Source organism: Loxodonta africana, chromosome 24 (assembly GCF_030014295.1).
Source record: "Loxodonta africana isolate mLoxAfr1 chromosome 24, mLoxAfr1.hap2, whole genome shotgun sequence".
NCBI classification, from domain to species: domain Eukaryota; kingdom Metazoa; phylum Chordata; class Mammalia; order Proboscidea; family Elephantidae; genus Loxodonta; species Loxodonta africana.
The window spans coordinates 35,131,613-35,152,050 of record NC_087365.1 but is presented as its reverse complement, the minus strand read 5'-3'; the positions used below and the strand labels follow the sequence as shown (position 1 = coordinate 35,152,050).

General features: G+C 45.6%; 2 protein-coding genes across 6 annotated transcripts in view; one reads left to right on the top strand and one right to left on the bottom strand.

The window, feature by feature from the left end:
• The first annotated feature begins 1,483 nt into the window (after nucleotides 1–1,483).
• SCAND1 (SCAN domain containing 1) lies at nucleotides 1,484–2,526 on the top strand. Its single transcript, XM_010591653.3, has one exon. The coding sequence runs from the start codon at nucleotides 1,852–1,854 to the stop codon at nucleotides 2,398–2,400; it is 549 nt and encodes a 182-aa protein (XP_010589955.2). The 5' UTR covers nucleotides 1,484–1,851; the 3' UTR covers nucleotides 2,401–2,526.
• A 1,255-nt stretch (nucleotides 2,527–3,781) lies between these two features.
• Nucleotides 3,782–20,438, bottom strand: part of PHF20 (PHD finger protein 20) — a 147,157-nt gene continuing 130,500 nt past the window's right edge. For all 5 annotated transcript variants that reach the window (XM_003411689.4, XM_010591651.3, XM_064276045.1 and 2 more), the window contains 5 exons: nucleotides 19,519–19,618; nucleotides 16,752–16,947; nucleotides 12,523–12,922; nucleotides 10,570–10,753; nucleotides 3,782–6,317 (listed from right to left, as the gene is read on the bottom strand). In XM_003411689.4, the coding sequence (XP_003411737.2) occupies nucleotides 6,175–6,317; nucleotides 10,570–10,753; nucleotides 12,523–12,922; nucleotides 16,752–16,947; nucleotides 19,519–19,618 (1,023 nt within the window). In that variant the 3' untranslated portion in view covers nucleotides 3,782–6,174. The remainder of the gene's footprint in view (nucleotides 6,318–10,569; nucleotides 10,754–12,522; nucleotides 12,923–16,751; nucleotides 16,948–19,518; nucleotides 19,619–20,438) is intronic.

The following is a 20,438-nucleotide window of genomic DNA, read 5'->3' as shown; positions in this document are numbered from 1 at the left end:
CTCAAATTCTAGTAAAAAGACCAGAGTTAAGGGTCTGAGACTGGAGGAACCCTCGAAGCCAGGGCCCTCGGATGCTCTGTTAACCCAGAACTAAAACCACTCCCCAAGCCCACTCTTCAGACAAAGAGGAGACCGGACTATAAAACAGAAAATAATACTTGTGAAGAGTATGCTTCTTAGTCCAAGCAGATACAGGAGACCAAACGGGCGGCTCCTGTCCAGAGGCAGGATGAGAAGGCACGAATGGACAGGAGCTGGTTGGATGGACATGGGAAACCCAGGGTGGAAAGGGGGAGTGTGCTGTCACATTACAGGGATTTCAACTAGTTACATAACAATATGTGTATAAATTTTTGTATGAAAATTAACTTGAGCTGTAAACTTTCACCTAAAGCACAATAACAAATAAAATATTAAAAAAAAAAAAAACAGAATACCATTTACTGAAGGGTTTTCAGAGCTAGGTGCTTTTTACCTGCCTCATCTCACTGAATTCTCAGCGTATCCTTTATGAGGTAAATTCTATTACATCCACATTTTACAGATAAGAAAACTGTAGCTCAGAGATAGCAGTCTACCAAACACTCAAAAAGCCCTTTCTTTCCAAGTGCTTACTCAGTTAATCCAACAACTCTGAGAGGTAGGTGCTATTACTGCCTGAGGCCACAAAGCGAATAAACTCTGCAATGGGTACTGTACCAAGGCATCTTAGCCTGAAGTCTGCTCAGTGCTGGGGAACAGAAATTTTGTAGTAGCCAAAAGCAAAAAGAAACAGGTGAAATTAATTTTAATAACGTTTTTTATTTGACCTAATATATGCAAAATACTATAACTTCAACCTGTAATCAATATAAAGTTATTCATACATTTTATGTTTTCGTACTAAATCTTTGAAATCCAGGCTTTTACATTACAACACATCTCAATTGGGTCGAACTACATTTCAAGCGCTCAGTACACACATGAGGCTGTTGGCCACGCCGTGGGGCAAGGCATTTACAGTCCCCTAATCTAAGTTAAAAGCCGAGCCCGCAGAGGACACGCAGTGTGTTGAGAATCTTACACACGTTGTATCTGTCATTCTCGCATTGAGACAGGTGTCACGCCCTCCTTGTTTGATGGTTGAAGGATTTAGGAGTGAAGGATGCATGCCGGTGAGTGGGGAGGTCCAGACTCGAAACCGCACAGTCGCCCCGGAGCCAGGCCCTCCCCAGCGCCCCGCCTGCTGTGCTGCACCGCTTTACCCGAGCCAGGTGCCAGCCCCGGCAAACCCATGGCTCCCTATCATCCTAACTAGGGTCCAGTGAGGAGGAGCGCCCTTGGGGCCAGGGGCGGGTCACCTGAAAGATGAAGTGGTCAAGGAAGCTAAGGAGCCCAGTCGAGGAGTACACCTCGTCACCTCCGGGGTGCTCCTTCTTTACTTTCTCTTCCTCCTTTCCCGCCTCCTCATCCTTTTCTTCCTCCTCTTGAAACGGGTGCTCCGAAGAGCCATTATCGGACTCAGGTTCCCACACGCTTAGATTGTCTTGCGGCTCCACGACCTCAGCGTCTTCCTGAAGTAAGTCGCTAGGGGGCGACTCTCACTCGAGCAGCGACGTGGCTTCCCAGCTCTCGAGCGCCGACCTGATCATAGAGAAGCCTGAAGACTTCCGCTTCCGGCCACTCGTGGCGCCTCGCTGGTGCAGGTAGGCTTCCTGCGCTGCCAGGCCGTCCCCCGTCCGCCTCTGTCTAGGGTCGCGCGGCCGCTGCCCTTTAGTCGGGAACGTTCCTCCCCTCCCCCCGCCCCAGCCCTGCGCAGACGCAGTGCTGAGCCCATAGCTGCCGGACAGAGTGACGTGCGGAGCCGGAGTCATGGCAGCAACGGAGGAGAGCTTGGCGACCACCGGGCCGTCTGGGAGCCCCGCAGCGCCTCCGGAGGAACAGGATGGAGCCGGCCCGACGTCGGACCCGGAACGTAACTCCGCAGGTTCCTTTTCGATTCCAGAGGCCTCACCGCCTGTCCCCGAACCCTCCAGCCCCCACGCCGCGGTCCCCGAGGCGATCCCTACGCCTCCCGAGGCAGCTTCCGCAGCCCTGGAGCTGCCCGCTGGGCCCGCGCCCCTGGGCTTTGCTCCCCTGGCCGACGCCGCTCCGCGCTCGCCCCCGAGCCCTGGATGCTCCCGACCCGGCCCCGAGACGTTCCGCCAGCGCTTCCGGCAGTTCCGATACCAGGACGCGGCGGGCCCGCGGGAGGCGTTCCGGCAGCTGCGGGAGCTTTCCCGCCAGTGGCTGCGGCCCGACATCCGCACCAAGGAGCAGATCGTGGAGATGCTGGTGCAGGAGCAGCTGCTCGCCATCCTGCCCGAGGCAGCACGGGCCCGGCGGCGGGGCCGCCGCACCGATGTGCGCATCACGGGCTGAGCGGCGGAGCTGAGGGCGGCTGAGCTGAGGACGGCTGCGCCGCTCTGTGTGGCCTGGGGCCACGATCGGATCCGGGGCCCTGAGCCTGTCTCCCCACTCCGCGTTAATGAAAAACGTGTTTTGGCAGCTCCTGTAGTCTGATGTGCCTCTTTCGTTCACCCTTTACTGAGTTTATGTTCCCAATCCTATTTCCCACCTCCTGTCTGGCTGATGACAAAACCAAGTCGGGAGCCTAGGAGGGTAAGGCCTTTGCTTCTTATTCCCTGGGCCATTGTTGGCTTTTGTGGGACTCTTACGTGTGGGCTGGATCTGGGTCGATCCCTCCACCGTATCTGGGAAGTTTTTTTCCTGTGCTCTAAAGGGTCTCTTTTGCCTTTCCTTTGTTTAGTGGGAGGCTACATAATCAGAGTTACCAGGCTCTGGAGTCCCGGTGCCTGGGTTCCATTTCCACCTCTACCTCTTAGAAGCTAGAATCTAATTTTGTTTTCCCATCTGCAAAGATAGATGAGAGTGATAGGTCCTGCCTCAGAGGTAGCTGTGGAATCCTGCGGGCAAAGTAGTTGGCTGTTAAATGGTTATCTGCCATATCTTTATGCCAATACAGGCACCAACTTATTCTGTTCTACCCTTTGGACAAAGGCTTCCCAGAAGGCCCGTGCTATTGGGCTATTTAAATGTGAAGTGTTTTTTCCCAGCCCCGCCCCCCCCCCCCCCCCCCGACTCTGGACAGTTGCTTTGTGCCTCCAGACTCCCTCACCTCCTTCCTTGCAAATTTTAAACTCTGGTAAGATTTAAGAACCAAAACTGGTGTGAACCAGTGGGTTATTTAAATTGCCGGAGCTACTTATTTTAATGAGTGTCTCTACAACTGGCTCCCTTTTTTAAAATAGGCGTGATTATTTAGAAAGGGAAGAAGGAATTTGGTGAGTAATTGGGAAGCTCTGCTCTGAAATCTTAAAAACTATTCTTATTTGTTCCCTAAGGCTTCTGCCCACCCAGGATGAAGTTAAATAGGGTCTATGGGCAGGTTGGACTAGTCCCAAAAGGGTCTAGTTGCAATGGGTGCCATCTCTTAATACCATGAAGGCCAGACCAATCCCTGCACTGCTTTCAACAATCACAATCTAATAATCCTGCAGCTAGTACCACAAAGCATGAGCCAGACTGAGCTAGAGGCTGGTTGTGGGGCATTCTGCTTTTGAATATTAGAAAGTCATTTTAAAGTATTTGCATACTTTCTTGGGATCTTGAGCTTGCATCTGCCTCCCTGCAAAAAATAAATCTGTTTAGAATGTAAAAGCAGAGTTTTATAAGGTGATACAGAAAAGTAATGCACATTAAAAAGTGAAAATCTTTATAATTCAATAACATTTAACTGATAAACAGCAACAAAAACCTGTTTTATTTTTTCCAAATACAGAAGTTTGCATGTTTTGCAAATATTGCTTCAAAGCAACATTACATTTCTATATACAGCGCCTTCTGTTCTAACAGCGCGTAAACATAGGTATGTATCCACAGTGCAATGTTGGCTCATCAAGGGTCCACCTTGCATACACTCATCACTTAAAATGGTTAGTCAAAGCAGAACTGTTTTTAACCAAGGCAATTTTTGTAGGTGGATATTTTTCTCGAAAAAAACAAAACTTAGGTAGTGCACGTGTGTCTAAATGGTAACAGTAATGTTTGCAAATAACAGTTTCCAGTGCTGCAACTTGGGTTAGTTCATCCTGACCTAGGATTTGGGGATCAGGCCCCTCAACATGGCTTTAAATTAGGGAAGCACACTGAGGTCAGAACTTGGAGAGTCCTCCCTGCTTCCCTAAGGACAAAAGTCACACTGGATGAAATGGAATTAGTTCCTTTATAAAACTTAAACGATGAACCCATAATGGCCACGTGGCAAAATTAGGGTAATTCAGTTTGTTTTTATCTTTGAAAAAGATATGAAATTGACTACCTTAAAAGTTACAGCTTCCTCAGATGTGATATTCAAATGTATTTTCACAAAAGAAAGATCAGTAATCTAATAATACAACCAGTTGTCATACCTCACAGTTGTGGCTACAGAAAATCATCCTGGTTCTTCCTTTCTCAGATGAGTATCATGAGAGTTCTTAAAACATGCTGTCTGGTTAATTAGCCAAAAACAAAGGGCACGTGCTCTCTTGAGTGCGTCTTTCCACACCAAAAACACCTGCGTTAGCAATGGGAAACAGCTTCCTATAGAGAAACTGTCAGGTTTATCCCAGATGTTACAGCCGCAAGTATTCCCCCTGATAAGCTACAGCAGGTCAATTTATACTTGCCCGATAATTCATTTTATACTAAATGGTGAACAACTCACTAGACAGTAGTCCCTGAAACAGATCTTAATACAGAGGGTTTCACGACAATAGGTGCCTTACGGCCTAATCGTCCCAAAGGTTCCTGGAGGTACTGTCACTGCTATGAGATACTGGCTACTTCACGTTTACATAGTAAATATTTGCAGCGTATAACATTACAGATTCATAAACCCATAATTGTGAATGTTAATGGACAACTGTGCTTTGATTTTTGCCTTTAGTCATAAGAAAACTAAATAGTGTAACGGGTACTCCTCAAAGCATGGAACATCTTTCACTTTGCCTACTAGAAAAATAAAATACAGCAATTACACGTGGAACCGTAACCTGCAAAGTAACATAAATATTGTCTCAAAAGGCACAAACATGTTGTACCTGGACCTCAAGCAGCATCATCACCTTGATCTCACAAAATACAAACAGGTAATTTAAAGTGTTAAAGTGTATTAACAAAACAATTCTGAAAACGCTGACTACTGAACATTCTCTCCCCTCCTGGGAGAAAAGCGGCACAAGTAGAATCTTTGAAGTTTGTTTACAACAATATAAAATAAAGTAATTCCCCAAACCACATTCTTTATAACAAATCTTTACAGTGAAAGAGTTCAAAATTTTGGGAAACATTTTTTGGACATTAAATACAACTGGGAAGCTGTCAATATTAAGAAGTGAGTAGAAAATGATGTCCTTTAGGTTCCAGACCCTGCCTGCTTCAGTTTGGAATTCGTCCTAGATTTTTATTACAATGAGATTCTAGTTTCTCCACAGGCTATATGGGCTCTGCTACAAAAAACAACCCAGCCAACTCTGGGGTGAAAGCATACAAAACTTGTCCCCGGTACCATGAAGTCATGCAAGAGAGGTGGTGAGAAAAGTGAAGAGTCCTAATGAGATGGTAGGGCAGCCACGGCCTCTGCTCCTGCCCAACCGCCACAGAACGGTGAAGTCCCAACATTTCCATGAAATTGGAAATGATGCCCGCTGACTAAACACCATGCCAGGCAGAAACTGGAAGGGTTGGCATGTGTCCCAACCTGACGGGAAAGTCAATTAAATAAGCTGCAAATTGAATTTACAACTGTTTTCAACTAAACTTTTTTTTGGCTCTCATTCCATTTACCATCAGTGGCACGATTTCAAGTGACGTTTGTGCAAAAAGACTCGCTCTTCATTCGAGGATGTGCACAGAAAAAGGGAATCCCAAGAGTCTTATTTGCTACCTTCTTGGTAGGCTTCGAGATCAGAGTGCCCTGTCCTCCAGCATCCAAAATGGCCTCTGTCCAATGTCCATCACACCCCTGCCCAGATCCCTGAAGTCTGTTGGTGTCACGTGCATTCAGCATGCTAGGTTTATTTATTTAAATATGTGAAGCTTCTCCTGCAGGCGCCACAGGATTGTGCCCCCATTAGTTTTGGGTGCCCAGTTTCATGATGAGCAGCAGAGGGCAATCTGCTGCACCTTGCCCAGGTCCGTCAACAGCTGCTTGATGCAATGCTTGAGCTGCGGTAGCCTGGCCAATGGCTCTGGGGGTTCCAGTTCCCCAGTATAGTCCAGCCAGCTCTCCAACACTGTTGGCAGAAGAGAGAGAAACAAGACCCAATGAGCTCCTAACACTTGATTTGCAAGAACACCAGCATCTGACCACTCAGGGCAGGAGGGAAGTGGCGGGAGACCATTTCAGCCAACACTAACTCAATAACACCTGTACAAAGTATTACTCCTGGGATAAGGCTCAACTGCTTTAGAGCAGTGCAGTTCAATAAAACTTCCTGCCGTGAAGAGATGTTCTATACCAGGGCTGTTCAATATGGTAGCTACAGCTATTGAGCACTTGAAATATGGTTAGTGCAACTGAGGAACTGAATTTTAAACTGTATATCATTTTAATTAATTTAAATGGCCACACATAACTAGCAGCAACGGTATTAGCACAGCTCCAGATCCTAGGGGGCTTTGAAGGCCCAACCTTTCTCAGTGTTACTTCCCACTCTTTATAAACTTTCCCATGGTAGAAATCAGAGCCTGGCATTTGAGCCTCCTGTCAAGAAAAATGAAAATCAAAAGGCACTTGAAAAGGTCTATGTTTATCACCTAAAATTCTGATTTACTTCATATTAATTTCTGATCAATACATGATCACCAGTGGCACAGAATACTCTGATTTTCTCTTAGTATTTAATGTAAGATGTCCAGGTACTAACGTACCTGATTATAATTGGGGTTCAGTATCTAAAAAGCTGTCTTGCTTGTGAGAGCAGGGATTTCTCTATAGAAAGATGTTTATTCTTCCCCAAACCACTCCCTGAAGCTCTGGCACTTGAGGAGAGGCCATCTGGGTACCCTGTATTTTTTGCAAGAGCCAGCCCCTCCAGGTAGGCCCTGTGCCTACTCCAGCCTGTCTATAGCCTTTCTAGTCCATGCACCAACCTGTACTGAGCACCTTCTGGACTCTAGAGCCAGGGGTGCAGACCCACCCAATACCTGTTCCACAAGCAGCTTGCAGTCTCACACACTCTTCTTCTTAGACCTGGCCTTCCATCCTTCTAAATCTTTTGTTCCCTGCAAGTTACTTCTCAGGGAAACCTTCTCCAGCTCCCCACCCTGAATCTGCTTCCTGGTACTATGGCATCACATGGTCTTTCTTTGCAGCACTCACCATGGTTTGTAAGCATATACAATGGGATGATTTAATTAATATCTCTCTCCAACTAGAACGAGCTCCATGAAGGCAGAGGCTGAGAAGGCCTTGCTCACCATTGTGTCTCTAACACTCATTTGTGCCTGGAACATAGTAGGCACTCAAATGCAGTGAGAGAATGAATGAATGGTCCTAGCAAAATGCCCCAGTGACTGCTCTGGGCTCCACAGAGCTCACCCTCCTCCCTGTATCATATTTCTTGTTGGTCCTTGGGTGCTCTAGGGAGGCCTTCCCTCCTCCTGATCCCAGCAAGTAAAAAAAGGACTTGGAAATAAGAAAAATGTGACTGCCAAACCTGAAAACCAAGAGTAAAGGATCAAAGTCACATGAGATTAGTGGCCTCATAAGCCAGAAAAACCCCACAGTGACCACTTTCAGCATCAGTCAATCTTTAAAAAAAAAAAAAGAAAGAAAAATGAGAAGACGACAGGACTGCTCAGAAAAGACCCGTGTCATCTGGGTGAGTCTGGAGAAGAGGCAGTCAGGGCTGGCTGGGTCAATTCTAGCAGAGAGTGACAGTGTCAGTCAGCCAGTCAGTACTTGGTAAGATGATCCTAAAACTGATAAGAGGCCCCTCTTAAAATCACTATAACTCCCCCAGATCTGATTCTGGGCTCACCAAAGGACATCCCAATAATGTGGTGGCCACTGGGAGAAAAAGCACCGATGTGCAGACTAGAAGAGCCGAGGCTACTCAGCAGTCTCTGGCCTTAGCTGACAGGAGTATTTAGAGCCCCCAGGATGGCAGCTTTCCCTCTAGTTCTGCAGGGCTGAAGACCAGACCCAGAACTGCCGGGAATCCACCGAGGTCAGCAGCCTCTCCTTTGGACCCCACAGCATCTAGCACGCCAGCCCTCTCTCTGCACCATGTGCTGTACCACCATCCCATGTTTCTCTTTTAAGGATGCTGAGCAGCTTCTTAGTATGGATTGGCAGCAGGATGGAAGATTAAAAGAAAAAATTTCATTTCAAATGAATTTCATTTCAAATCCATGGTGCTAAGCCTCCTTTCAGGGTACTGGAGCCACTCTTATTGCTATTCTCTCAAAACCTACAACTTCCAGTCTGGCATTTGATCCTCTCTTGGCTCTCTAATATCAATATTTTCACAGACAATAACATCAGTTACAATTCTAAGATCACCTATATGAGGCCATTGTTCACTTAAAGGATTTTTTTTTTTTTAAAGATGATAAGAATATTTTTAATGCTACAAAATTTAGTATTTTACTTTTCATAGTCATCAAATATTCTTTGTCTTTTAGTTTAAGATACTGTTCATGTAACTATATAAACTATTAATGATTAATATTAAGATAATGACATTTTAAAAAGTACATACATCAATATAGTAACTTTAATAAGTTTTTCTTAAAGGTAGTTCTTAGGAAAGGTCAGTCTATCTTGATGGTATTTGGATGAAGTGGAGCATTGGTTCCCTACTACGGTAGAAATAAAAAGGTATTCTGATGAATCTTAAAGACAATGCAAAATTCTATTTACCTAAACAAAATCTTTATAATTGATTTTCATGACTCCTTGATATCTCTCAGGACCTAGAGTTTAGCACACAAACAGGGTATGTGGCCCCACACCAGGAGGACACATAAGAGATCCTCTGGTAGGCCACAGAAGGGAGCCCAAGCTTGTCATCCTCACCACACTGCCTACTCAGTGAGGCCTGGGCTGAGAGGCCCAAGCTGGGCTGTGAGTATGATATATATATACACAGGCTCTGACTTCTCCCTAAGGGTAGGTTCTTTGGCAATAATGGAACATTCTCACCCTGCTTCCATGGTGCTAAGCCTCCTTCCAGAGACCTGGAGCCACTCTTACTGCCATTTTCTCGAAATCTACAATTTTCAGCCTGGCATTTGATCCTCTCTTGACTGTCTGTATCAGGGTTTTCACAGACAGTAACATCAGTTACAATTCTAAGGGGCCTACGAAAGCCTTTTAGGAGTGAAAGAGAGATGGAAATGCTCCTTTTTTCAGAAATGCCCACCTATGGACCCTGGATTGGCCTCCCATTCCCAGTTCCTCAGGTTCGCTTGAGGCAGGACATAAGGGTGTATAGTCTCTCTCCTGCACTCTCTCTCTCTCTGTCACTTTCCTCCAATAGGTTTTTTCTAGTAGAGCCAGTCCCCTTATCATCCACCCTGAGTTATCCCCTCCTTTATCAGAAAACGTCATCACTCTCTTCAAGGCTCAGCTTCAGTCCCAGGTATTCCAGGAAGCCTTCAGTTACTACTTTCCCTCACAGCAACGGCTCTCTCCTCCCCTGGCATGGCCTCAGCCAAACACATATCCTGGCCACACCTTATAACTCCTGCTTATATACCATATAGCATTTTTCTCTGAGTTATTTCATGTGTGTTTTATGTCCCTGGTTATACTAATAATAGCCTGGGTCTACCTAGAATCTTCAAACAGAACATTTATTTCTTGATTGGGTTCCATTTTTAAGATGAAAACAAATAATTAGGAAAGAAGTAAACAATCAAGAAGGAATTTGGTCCTCAATAACCAAAATCAGCAACTCCCTGGGGATCAAAGAGGCTGAACTTGATCACATTCGTCATCACAAGTTCAGTCCTTCAAGCCCAGCCGTGACCACTGACATATGGAAGATATACCTGGGGCCACACAAAAGGCTCTGTCGAGTCCTTAAATCCCTTCTGGCTAAGGAAGAAAAGGTTTCATCAAATGCTGAAATAAACGGTTTTTCAGAGTAATCCTCAGACATCCTAAAAACTCAATGTAGTCAAAATTTCAATTCTCTACAGAATTTTGTTAGTAAAGATTTTGCTCAAATTATACACTTCCTGCAGGCAGAGTCCAATTGCTCTTTTTCTACACACCCTCCTTTGCAGATAGGTTTGGGCAAGTGAAGTGAGATCACTGACATCTTGCAGTCCTTGTAAGTGTCCAATAATACTAAAAGTAAGGCTTGCTCATCTTGAGGGGAGAATGGAAGTGGGGTAAGGCTGAAAAAAGGAGGCAAAAATAGAGCTGTCCCTGGAAAGTGGACCACGGCCAGACTCAGAGGGTTCAGAAAGCAGCTCATCTGCGCAGGTTCAGAGGGCATGCCATTGGGCAGGGAGCCAAGGAAGAAGACCTACCATCCAGTTCCTTCTCAATGGAGTCCATCCTATGCGTGACTTCGTCCTGAAGAGACTCCACATGAGTCAGCAGGTTAAACTGCCACTGGTGCTGGGAGCTCAGCAGCCCCTCTCCACCTCTGTCCAGCAGCTTCCGAGCAGGGGCTTCCTCTGGTGGGACCTTTTGGGACACATATTCCCTTACCTGGGGATGTAGTGGTGTGTAAGTTACTGAGTGAAAGGCAGCTCATAGCCCCTTCACCAACCAGTTAGTATTTGCAATCATCTGAAAAGCCAGTTGTTTAAATACTCCAAATCCCTAACTATCTCTCCTTCCTCCCTCCCTCTTAGGCCTTGCGCTGTACCAGTCCCAGCCACCTCAGCACAGCATATTGTAGACCTCTGGCAGGGGGACCCGTGGCTGCTTCTCACTGACAGGCCTAATGCCCTAGGCCTGAAGTTAGCCCCACAGAATAACTTGCAGAGCCCTGAGATTTGACTAGAGCAGGGCTAGTGTAGCCAAGGATTAGAATCTCCAAGTCACATCAACTAGATTTAAGTCCCAGCTCCATCTCTTGCTAAGTAGATGGCCTTGGATTAGCTACTTCACCTCTCTGAGCCTACTCTGAAAGTTCATGAGGAGGATAAAACAGGATAAGATATATAAAAGCACAGTGCCTGGCTTAGAGTCCGCTCATTATCAATGGAAGGGATTTTTTACCATGGTTGCCTTGCTTTGGCCCAGCATTTTCCTGATTTTTGGTTATGTGCCAGAGGCCTCTAAGAAATCTGGGGCCAACTCACAGGCTGCCTAAGCCACAGGACCACAAACTTTGTCTGGATTTTGTGATCCCTAACGTTCACTCATTCATTCATTTGAAATGAAAATAGATTCTAGCCATTATCTATTTAGGGCTTACAATGTGCAAAGCAATGTGCCGAGAGCTTTTCACAAATTATGTTCCACGACAACTGAGAAGGCACTGTCATTGGCCCATACACTAATGAAGAAACATGTCTGAGGATGAGAAGTGACCTTCTCAGAATCACACAGTAAGTGGCAGAGCCCAGACCTCAAACGGGTCTGTCTCAGAAGACTGCGTCTTACCACTCTCACCTCACATGTTTAGACACTGGCAAGGGCGCAAGGACAAATGAGCCCACCTTTGAGGGGCTTACAATCTAGGGTGTGCCCTCTGGGCAATATGCAGCAATATATTTAATGCTGGTGACAGCAACTCACAGGATGAAGTCTGTGAAAGCAAGGCTGTGAGGGGGACGGGGATGGAGAAGCTCTCGAACTGCACACAGCCTGATACCGAGGGCAGGGCAGGACGAGACTGGTGAACAGCAAGGAGGATGACACAAGGGGCTTCAGAATAGAATGACTTGAGTAACATAAAATTCAAAGTAGCTCTTAGAAAAATTGATAAAACCAGCAAATATTGTGACAAAATGAACCCTTCTTATGACAGGGCTGCGAAGTTAAAAGTCAAAGTAAAGCTATCATACAATTTCACTGAAAAATTTATTCCTAACAAAACACTGAAGTCATTCTTTGCTCATGTGAAAAATTACCGCCTGTGTGCAAGTATAACGTAAACTGCATTAAAGAAAAAACTCAATTTCTTAAGTCAGTTTCATTTTTCAAGTTCCAATCAACACTTTCTTCTCTGCTGCTTCCCACCCCTCCACCTCACCCCACCACTGACTGTGCCATTTTGTGGGCATTTCCTGGAATTAATGATCTCTGGTTCAAGTGGCTCTCCTGATTTGCACCCACTTTAATAGACCAAAAAACATCTATGATAAGAAAATTTAAATAAATTTTATGAGAAATTCAATTTTATAATAAAGTTGTCATGTCATCCAGAGAACATTTAGCCCCAGAAGGAGAACCTACAATCACTCGAACACTAAATTAAGAACAAATGCAAGCAAAACAAGCAAAAAACGTGCAAGTGAGCCACACACCTTTGGGGAGCTGGGTTTGGGGTCACTGTCCCCCCTGCTTCTGTCTTGGTCTAGAGGCCAGCCCAGGCGTGGGGAGAGGGAATCGTCACCATTCTCATGGAGTGGGTTGACAGCATCGTCAAGGGCAGAGCCCCGGGTCTCCACCACCAGCTTCTGCTCCACAGCAGGGTAATAGGCGCGGGGCTTCTGGTAGCAGTGCTCGCTGGTGATATAGGACTCCTCCATAGACCGGGGCAGGGGCAGGGCCTTCTCCACTGCCCCGTTCAAAGTTCTATAGCTTGGGGCGTCGTCTGTGCTCTTGGCTTCAGCAGCACGGATGTGTTTGGAATGAGACCGTCCCTCCCCTGACCGCTGTTTCCAAGGCTGACACCACAGCTGCAGATCTGGATGCTCCCTGCTTCTGTTGGGAGGGCAAACAGGGAAAGGGCTTTAGGGTCACTGGAATCACTGGAGGAAGAGGCTTCTCAATTCCCAAACTTTCTTCCAAGGGGAAGAACAGCTCCCACCTGGGCCACTGGGCCACAAACCACTATTTGCCAAGCAAGAGGGCCTGTAAATTCTCGGTTTCTTAGGAGACCACTTCCAGGCAAGCTCCCGCTGCACACACTCAGTGAGTGGGACTGGGTTTGCAGTCAGAAGACTCTGATGTCTGTTCCACCTCGGCCTCTGCTTAGCTATGCAGCTGTGACCAGTCACTCCATCTGCCTCATTCCAGTTTTTCCCTCTGTAAAATTAAGCTGATCATCTGTCTGCCATCAACCACTGAGTTTTATAATAATTAAGTGAATTAATTTGAACGGACACACTTGGTTGAAGGTAAAGTGCTACTCAATTGTAGCATACTAAAATTAGCCTTAACTAATTAATAGAACTGTCACAATAATCCCAGCATGCAATGGCACTTGGTTATAAAAAGGCATTGATGACCAGGGAGACGGGGAATCAACTGTCATCTGCATGTAGGCCATTAATAATAAAGCATTTCAAAATTCTTCTAAAATCTGCTGTTCTCATCATTCCAAAGAGAAAATTTTGTTATTGAAGAACAAGGATTCTTATCATTTTGGGGGCCACAGACACCTCTTAGAATCTGTTGAAAGATCTGCATATTTGTATGTGCACAAAAAACTCTGGGTATGACTTTTGAGTTTCCCAGAATCATTCACTGCTTGAGTCTTGCCCCATGAGGTCATAAAATTTAGTAGATAAAAATAAATTATGAAAAAGGGAAAAAAATATCAGAGTGCATCATCTAAGGGTAGGTGTTTTGTGAAACTTTAGTTTCAGTTTTATACATGTGAGTGATACAAAATGTATTTCTTACTGTGGGATATATATTTTTAAAAGTTTAAAAGCCACTACTTTAGACAAACTTTACCTTTTAACTCTTCTTCATCCACTTCTATTATGACCCCGGGGGGAGGGGAAGTAAGAGAGAGAGAAAATGAGCCTGCAGAAAAGCAGCAGGCTTCTTCGGTAAGGTCCACCGGCTACCAGCAGTTCTCAGTGGGACGGCAGCACCTCGTGGGGTGGTTAGAAACATGGTGTCTGAGAGGTGGTGTTCACATTTAGTTCACAGAGGTGTACGGAAACGTGTGGGGGCTTTTCTGGTTGTTGCAATGACTTGAGAGGTACTACTAGCATTGAGTTCATAGAATCTGGGGATGCTAAACATTCTGTAATGCTTAGGACAATCCCACACAAAGAATCACCCCACAGTATAACTGCCAACAGTACCATCTCAGCCCCCACCTGAGAAACACAGAAGCCTGATCAGCAGAAAGCACAAGCCTAACTCACCAGCAACTCCCATATATGGGCACCCTCTCCGCAGAAATGGAATAGGCCATAAACATGAAGGATGGAGTGATTTCATAGAATCTACGATCTGCTCCCAAGAGATCCCATGCCAGCAATTCCCATGCTACTCCTACCCACTGAGGAAGGAGAGGAAACAACTGGCATCAAGGCAATCCGCATCAGGGTGGTCCCTGAGCCACCGCCAGGCAAGATGTCAGAGCTCAAGCTCTACCAGAAGCTTACCCAAGATCCTGGGACACACCTCTGAAATTACAATTCCATCAGGGGAAATGCGAATCACTGTTAACTTTCAGGTCGGCCTACAGTCTAAAATTAGTTAACATGGAGCCCATGAGCCACGACGGAGCTCTCCTCTTTCATAAAAATCACAAAAGTTTTTGCTCCCTCTCTCCTACAATTTCGCCCTCCCTGTTAAGATCTGAAGCCCCAGCTACTACTCCTCACTAGGATAACCCTGGCCTCTCCATGTAAGCCCTGTCAATCGTTAAGTATCCACAGCCATACCTGTCACCTTTTGATGACAAGAGATGATCTGAAGTCACTCCCAGCTTTATTGTTTGTCTTTGAAAATAAACTCACCAGGTCACTTGGAAACAATATTTCTGAAAATGAAGACCCAGAGCCTGTGAGAGCAGAGATTACCCATGTGTACAGACATGCTGGGGTCACCATCCCCTGTACTCAAATCTTTTCTCCATTCATAATGTCCAACAAGATCTCTCCCTTCTCAATTGCTGGAATATGAAATGTCAGGTTTAATTCCAGTAAAAAACAAAGTCATCAGAAGGAACAAGGGCCTAGAATATGGGCCAGGGCTAAGAGCACTGTCATTTCAGTGAGAAGAAGGAAAACACAATCTGACTGAGTCCTCAAATGAAAAGAAATATAGCAAAGTTCATGTTTCCAGGTCCACACATGAGCCACCTTGCACCTACCTCAGCCCATTTCTGGCACCTCATGAGGAAGATATTCATTTGATTTATATGGGGTATAGCAGTTTCTGTGAGGGGAACAGTTAGACTCTGACATCCTATCCGGTGCTATCATTTGATACAGTTCACTTCAACTGATACTTTCACAGCAACTGCTAATTGCCCCCAGCATCCATTATCTCCTTGTTCTCTTATACCCGCCCCACTTCTAAATTCGAGCAGGCCACCTGGCTGGTCTCCCCTGCAATTATGTATGCCCATAAAAACTGCCTGCCCTCCCGTTTTTTCTTTTCCCCTTTCCTAGGGGCTGAGGCAGAGCTGCATGCAGATGAAGGTAAACCTGAGGGAATGCCAGGGCAGTAAGACAGAAGAAATCCAAGCCCTCAAGATGGAATTCTGGAGAAAAGCCACCTATCCAGCCTGGACCCCTGTCTACCTCTGGACCCTTCATTATGTGGCAAGAAATATCAGTTTTGTCTGAGCCTCTACTTTTGAAGTCTTTATTATAGCAGCTTAGCTTTTACTCAAACAGCAACGCTTGCTGAACATCCCCTGCTCCACCACTCCTTGTGGTACCAGTACTTGAGGCCAGGCCTCAGGGCGGCAGCGTGCAAGAGGCATCAGGCCTCCACTCTGCCACCTCAGGGCTCTAATGCTCTACTCTCCCTGGCCCAGGAAGCAGCCAAGGAGTGGCCTATCATTTCTTAACTCACTCATGGCATTAGTTTGTAAGTGTTTATGACTTAACTAAAATGGTCCCCTTTGGGAAGGTTCATGGAAGAACTTAAGCAGAAATTTGGCAGAAGAGAAACAGTCCCTGCCACAGACTGTGTTAACGCCAACAGAAAGGCTCATGGAACCATATGCCATGCAGCATCACTGAGAAGCAGTAAGAAAGGTACAGGGCAAGCTCTTGACAGAAGTCAGGGCTTGGGTTCTAGTCCTGGCTCTGCCACCAATTTCCTGGGGAACCATGGAGAGTGGCTGCCCCACTCAATGCCCCAGTTGTCCTATTTGGTAAAGTGGGGATAGGTTACAAAAGACAACAGCCCTCAACTAAGAGCCCCATGTCCTTATCAGACCTTACGTGAACCTGGTCATCTTACATGTAGAATGCAACCATAAAAGGGAATTCACTCTCAATTTCACTCCCTAAACTTCTGACCACTAAAAGCCAGAAGTACAACTTCAAAAGCCTAAAACTTCTCTGAATGAGCAAACCACCAAGAGATGCATATTTATTGAGCAACCACTATGCTAGAGAGTCAACCTGCCAACAATATTCCTTCCAGCAGCTTTCCATATTACTTTGTTTACCAACCAAGAATGTTTACCATGTACCTGAGAATTTTTAGTAAGGTCTCAAGCTCACCTGTTTTCTCATTGAGTTTGTGGTTTTCCAATTTCTCAAATTTATGCTGCCCTTAGACCATGCCAAATCAGACTCCTCCCCAGAGCAGCAGGTACCACACTTACTGCAAGATGCTCATCTTGAGCTGCAGGCCGTGCAGAACCTCGATCACTCTCTGCACATCGCCAAGAAGCTGGTGAGTGGCCACAATCTTCTTGGCATTCTGGTGGGAGTAGTTCTCTTCTAGAAATGCTAGGCCATGCATACGTCCCCTGCTCAACCACTCCTTGTCATACCAATACTTGAAGCCAGGCCTCTGACCTAAAGCAGTGACAAGCAGAGGGTTAAAACATGACCTGAAGGAAACCCAGGCCATTTTATCATTATCACACAAGCTACTGGAAGGGTAAAAAAATTGGGGTATTCATTTAGTCATTTACTTGGAAACTAGTACATGCTGGTCTCTGTTGTGGGTGTTGGGGATAAGGCACATAAATTTCCAGGTGACCGGGAACTGACCAGAGGTGGGATGGGAGCCTGGATAGCTCTTTAAATTTAAGTCGTATCATTCTCTCCCCTACTTAAAACTTTCAATGGCTTCCTACTGCTCACAGAAGAAAACCCAAAGCTCTAACTCCAGACTAATGAGGCCTGAAGGACCCAGCTCCTTCCTGTCCTCCCCCTCCCATCCTCATTGTGGCCTCTTTACAGTTTCTGGAACACATCAAGTTCTTTCTGGTCTTAGCATCTTTGCTCTAGCATCCTCTCTGCCTGGGGTGCTATTCCCCAAGGCCTTTGTAGGACTGGCTCCTTATCACCTACTTGGAGAAGTCGTACAACCTCCCAAAGGAAGAGAGTCTCTTTGGTACCTCCTAGTCATTCCCTATCTGATCGCTTTTCCCTCCTCATGACATTGATCACTAGCTAACATGTTCTCATTTATTTTCACATCAGTTTCTCACCCCTGCCCCACTTAGAGCCAGAAAGTAGGAATTATCTTATTCATGGTTGCATCCCTAGTACCTGGCAAGGGGCACCCTGAATATATTTATTACATGAATAGAAAAAAGCCCCAGTTCCCCCCTCCTAAACTATAATACCACCTAATAAAATATAGTCAAGCCCCTTCCCTTCTATGAACCTCTGTTTGATATCTGTTACAATGACAAACTACATGGCTTCAATGGTCTTGTTTATTACAGGTCTCCTTAGGCAGGACTGAAAACACAACTACGTGTGAATCAACAGTGTTTCCTGCTCTGGAAGCCCAGGGAATAGCTTTCAATGAGGCTGTTGTTAACCTTCAATAACTATACATCTATAAAAAACCTGAAATAACCCAGGTAATCCCCATCAAGGTCCTTGGATTCTTTCTGGCTTTACTAACATATGCAGTAAGGCGCAGCTCAATTCTATTAAAAACATCCTTAAATAACCTTTCAAGAACAAATCTGTTAGGTTAAACTTTTGGCCCAACACCACAAAGTCCAATACAATTTATAAATGTAGACCCTGTGACAGACATTCGGTGCTCAGTTCAAGGAGTCTATTCACAGTCTTGGTGACTGAAGTTGTAAAATTCAGAACATGCACAGGGACTTGATGAAGACAGGGTGTGTAATTTCTACAGAGGGAAAGTGGAGGTAAAGAAGGAGAGACACTAAGGTAGACAAGAGATTTAACAGCGGCCCCAAGGAGCCCTCCGGGTTACGTGGAGAATCTCACAGGCAACTGCTCAGGCAGGGGGTGAGTAGCAGCATTCAGAGCAGCACAGCCTGTTTTTCAAGGCAAAGGTCAGACATCCACATTCTTATTTAGGGTCTAGTGCTAACTGGCTATGTGATCTCAGGCCAGTTGTGTCCAGTCTGGGCCTGTGTTTGCTCGCCTGTCTGGTAGTCTCTGAGGTACTGCCCATCAATAACATTCTACGACTCACAGACTAATCTTCTCACCATGTTCTTTCCTTGGGATAAAGGACAAACAGAGGCAGATGGCTCTCCAGTATGAGAAGACACAATGTCACAGTGAAGGTCATCAGGGTCAGAGGGCAACTGCCTGCCGCAAAATAAACTGTGATTCCCTATATAACCAGCAAAATCAAGAGATCTGGCCCCACAAATCAGTTCTAATTCCAATTTCTTTTAAGAGATTAGGCAAGTCATATGCATCCTCTGAGCATCAATCTCTTCTTCATAAAGGAAATGGAAGTAGGAGCTCCTACCAGGCCCACCTCATGGGACCAAAAAGAATAACAGAAGCAGAGGTCCTAAAACATTGTCAGGCTGTCAACTGTGGGACTGGAGCCGACAGGAAGACCTTAAAAAGTGGTAAAAGGGGAAGATGTTACCATCCCACTACAGTGAGACAAGAACCCACAGATTTATAGTTTACCTCTGAGACTTCTGGAAAAGGGCACCCATGTGCCACAGGTCACCCATGTGGGCATTGAACAATGACACTAACCTATTCTGCTAAGGAATTATTCCCTGCTCTGTCCTCTCTGGTGACAGGCTCAATGCAACTACATCTTTCCTCTTTCCCTCAGGAGCATATTTCCCTTTCAGGTAGCAGATGCCACCACAGGGAGCAAAGGCAGGTTTCCAATCCTCCGACAGACCCAAAAAGCCAAGGACAGGGCCCACATGCCCATCCTCATGAGCTCTCAAGAAAAGGGAAAGTTCTAGCTCAAAGCCAGGCCTTCCACTAGGTGAACCTCTTAATCTAAGTTCAAGTTAGCTAGCCACCAGGTAGACTAGCAACAAAGACGAGGAGGAGGAGTCCAATCGATGCTGAAGAAGTCTCAAGACCACAGACACTTAGGAAGTTTCATGGCCAGCTGTGCTAAAGAAAAAGCTACATACTGTTAATATCCCTGACTCCAGAAAACTCTACCTGGAGGGTCTTGGCAAACATAACAGGTGTATTTCTCAGGCACATTTTCTTCCAGTAATCCCATGCAGACCCCATGCTGCCAGCATTGGCACTCTTCACACTGTTAGAATTAAAGAAGCAACAAAAATTAAACTCAGAGGGTATCCTCCATCCAAAAGCAAGTCCCACCTGCAGGCGGGCGGGTGTAGCAGGAGAGGGGAGGGAGGAGCACTCCCTACTGGCTTACATAGGAACTGAGCTGCAACCATTCATCTAGAACTGCACTGTCCAATACGGTAGTCACTAGCCTCACGTGGGTATTTAAATTAACAAATGAAACAAAAAGTTAGTTCAGCCTCAGGAGTCACATTTCAAGTGTTCAACAGCCACATGAGGTTAAGGGTTACTATAGTGGTCAGAGAGGATAAAGAACATTTAATTTCATTAAACAGTGTTAATCCAGAATAATTTCTAGAGACTTTATTTCACTTCTGTGATCACTTTATTAGAACAGAGGATAAGTTGTTCAAGTCCTTAGACCAAGGCTAACTTGGAGCTGCCAAACTTAACTTTGAGTTCTGGGTTGGATATTCATTAGCTTTGTCACTTTCAACAGGTCACTTCTCCCTAGGTTTCATTTGCCTTATTTGCAACAAAGATACTACTCCTCCCTACCCCGAGGGGCTGCTTGTGAGGATTCAATGGATCACCTGTGGAAGCTCCTAGTACACAGCCAGCATGCAGCTTATATGCATTAAGCACCTATTGCTACTACTAAGCAAGTCAATTTATTTGATGCTTCCTAGAGTAACCATGTGCTAGCACTTTCCATTTACTCTCTCTAAACCTTACCAAAAGTCACACAGCTGATGAGAGAAAAAGGTGGATCAGAACATAAGCCTAATTCCAAAGCTAGTTCTTTTAACTCCTAGGTTCCACTG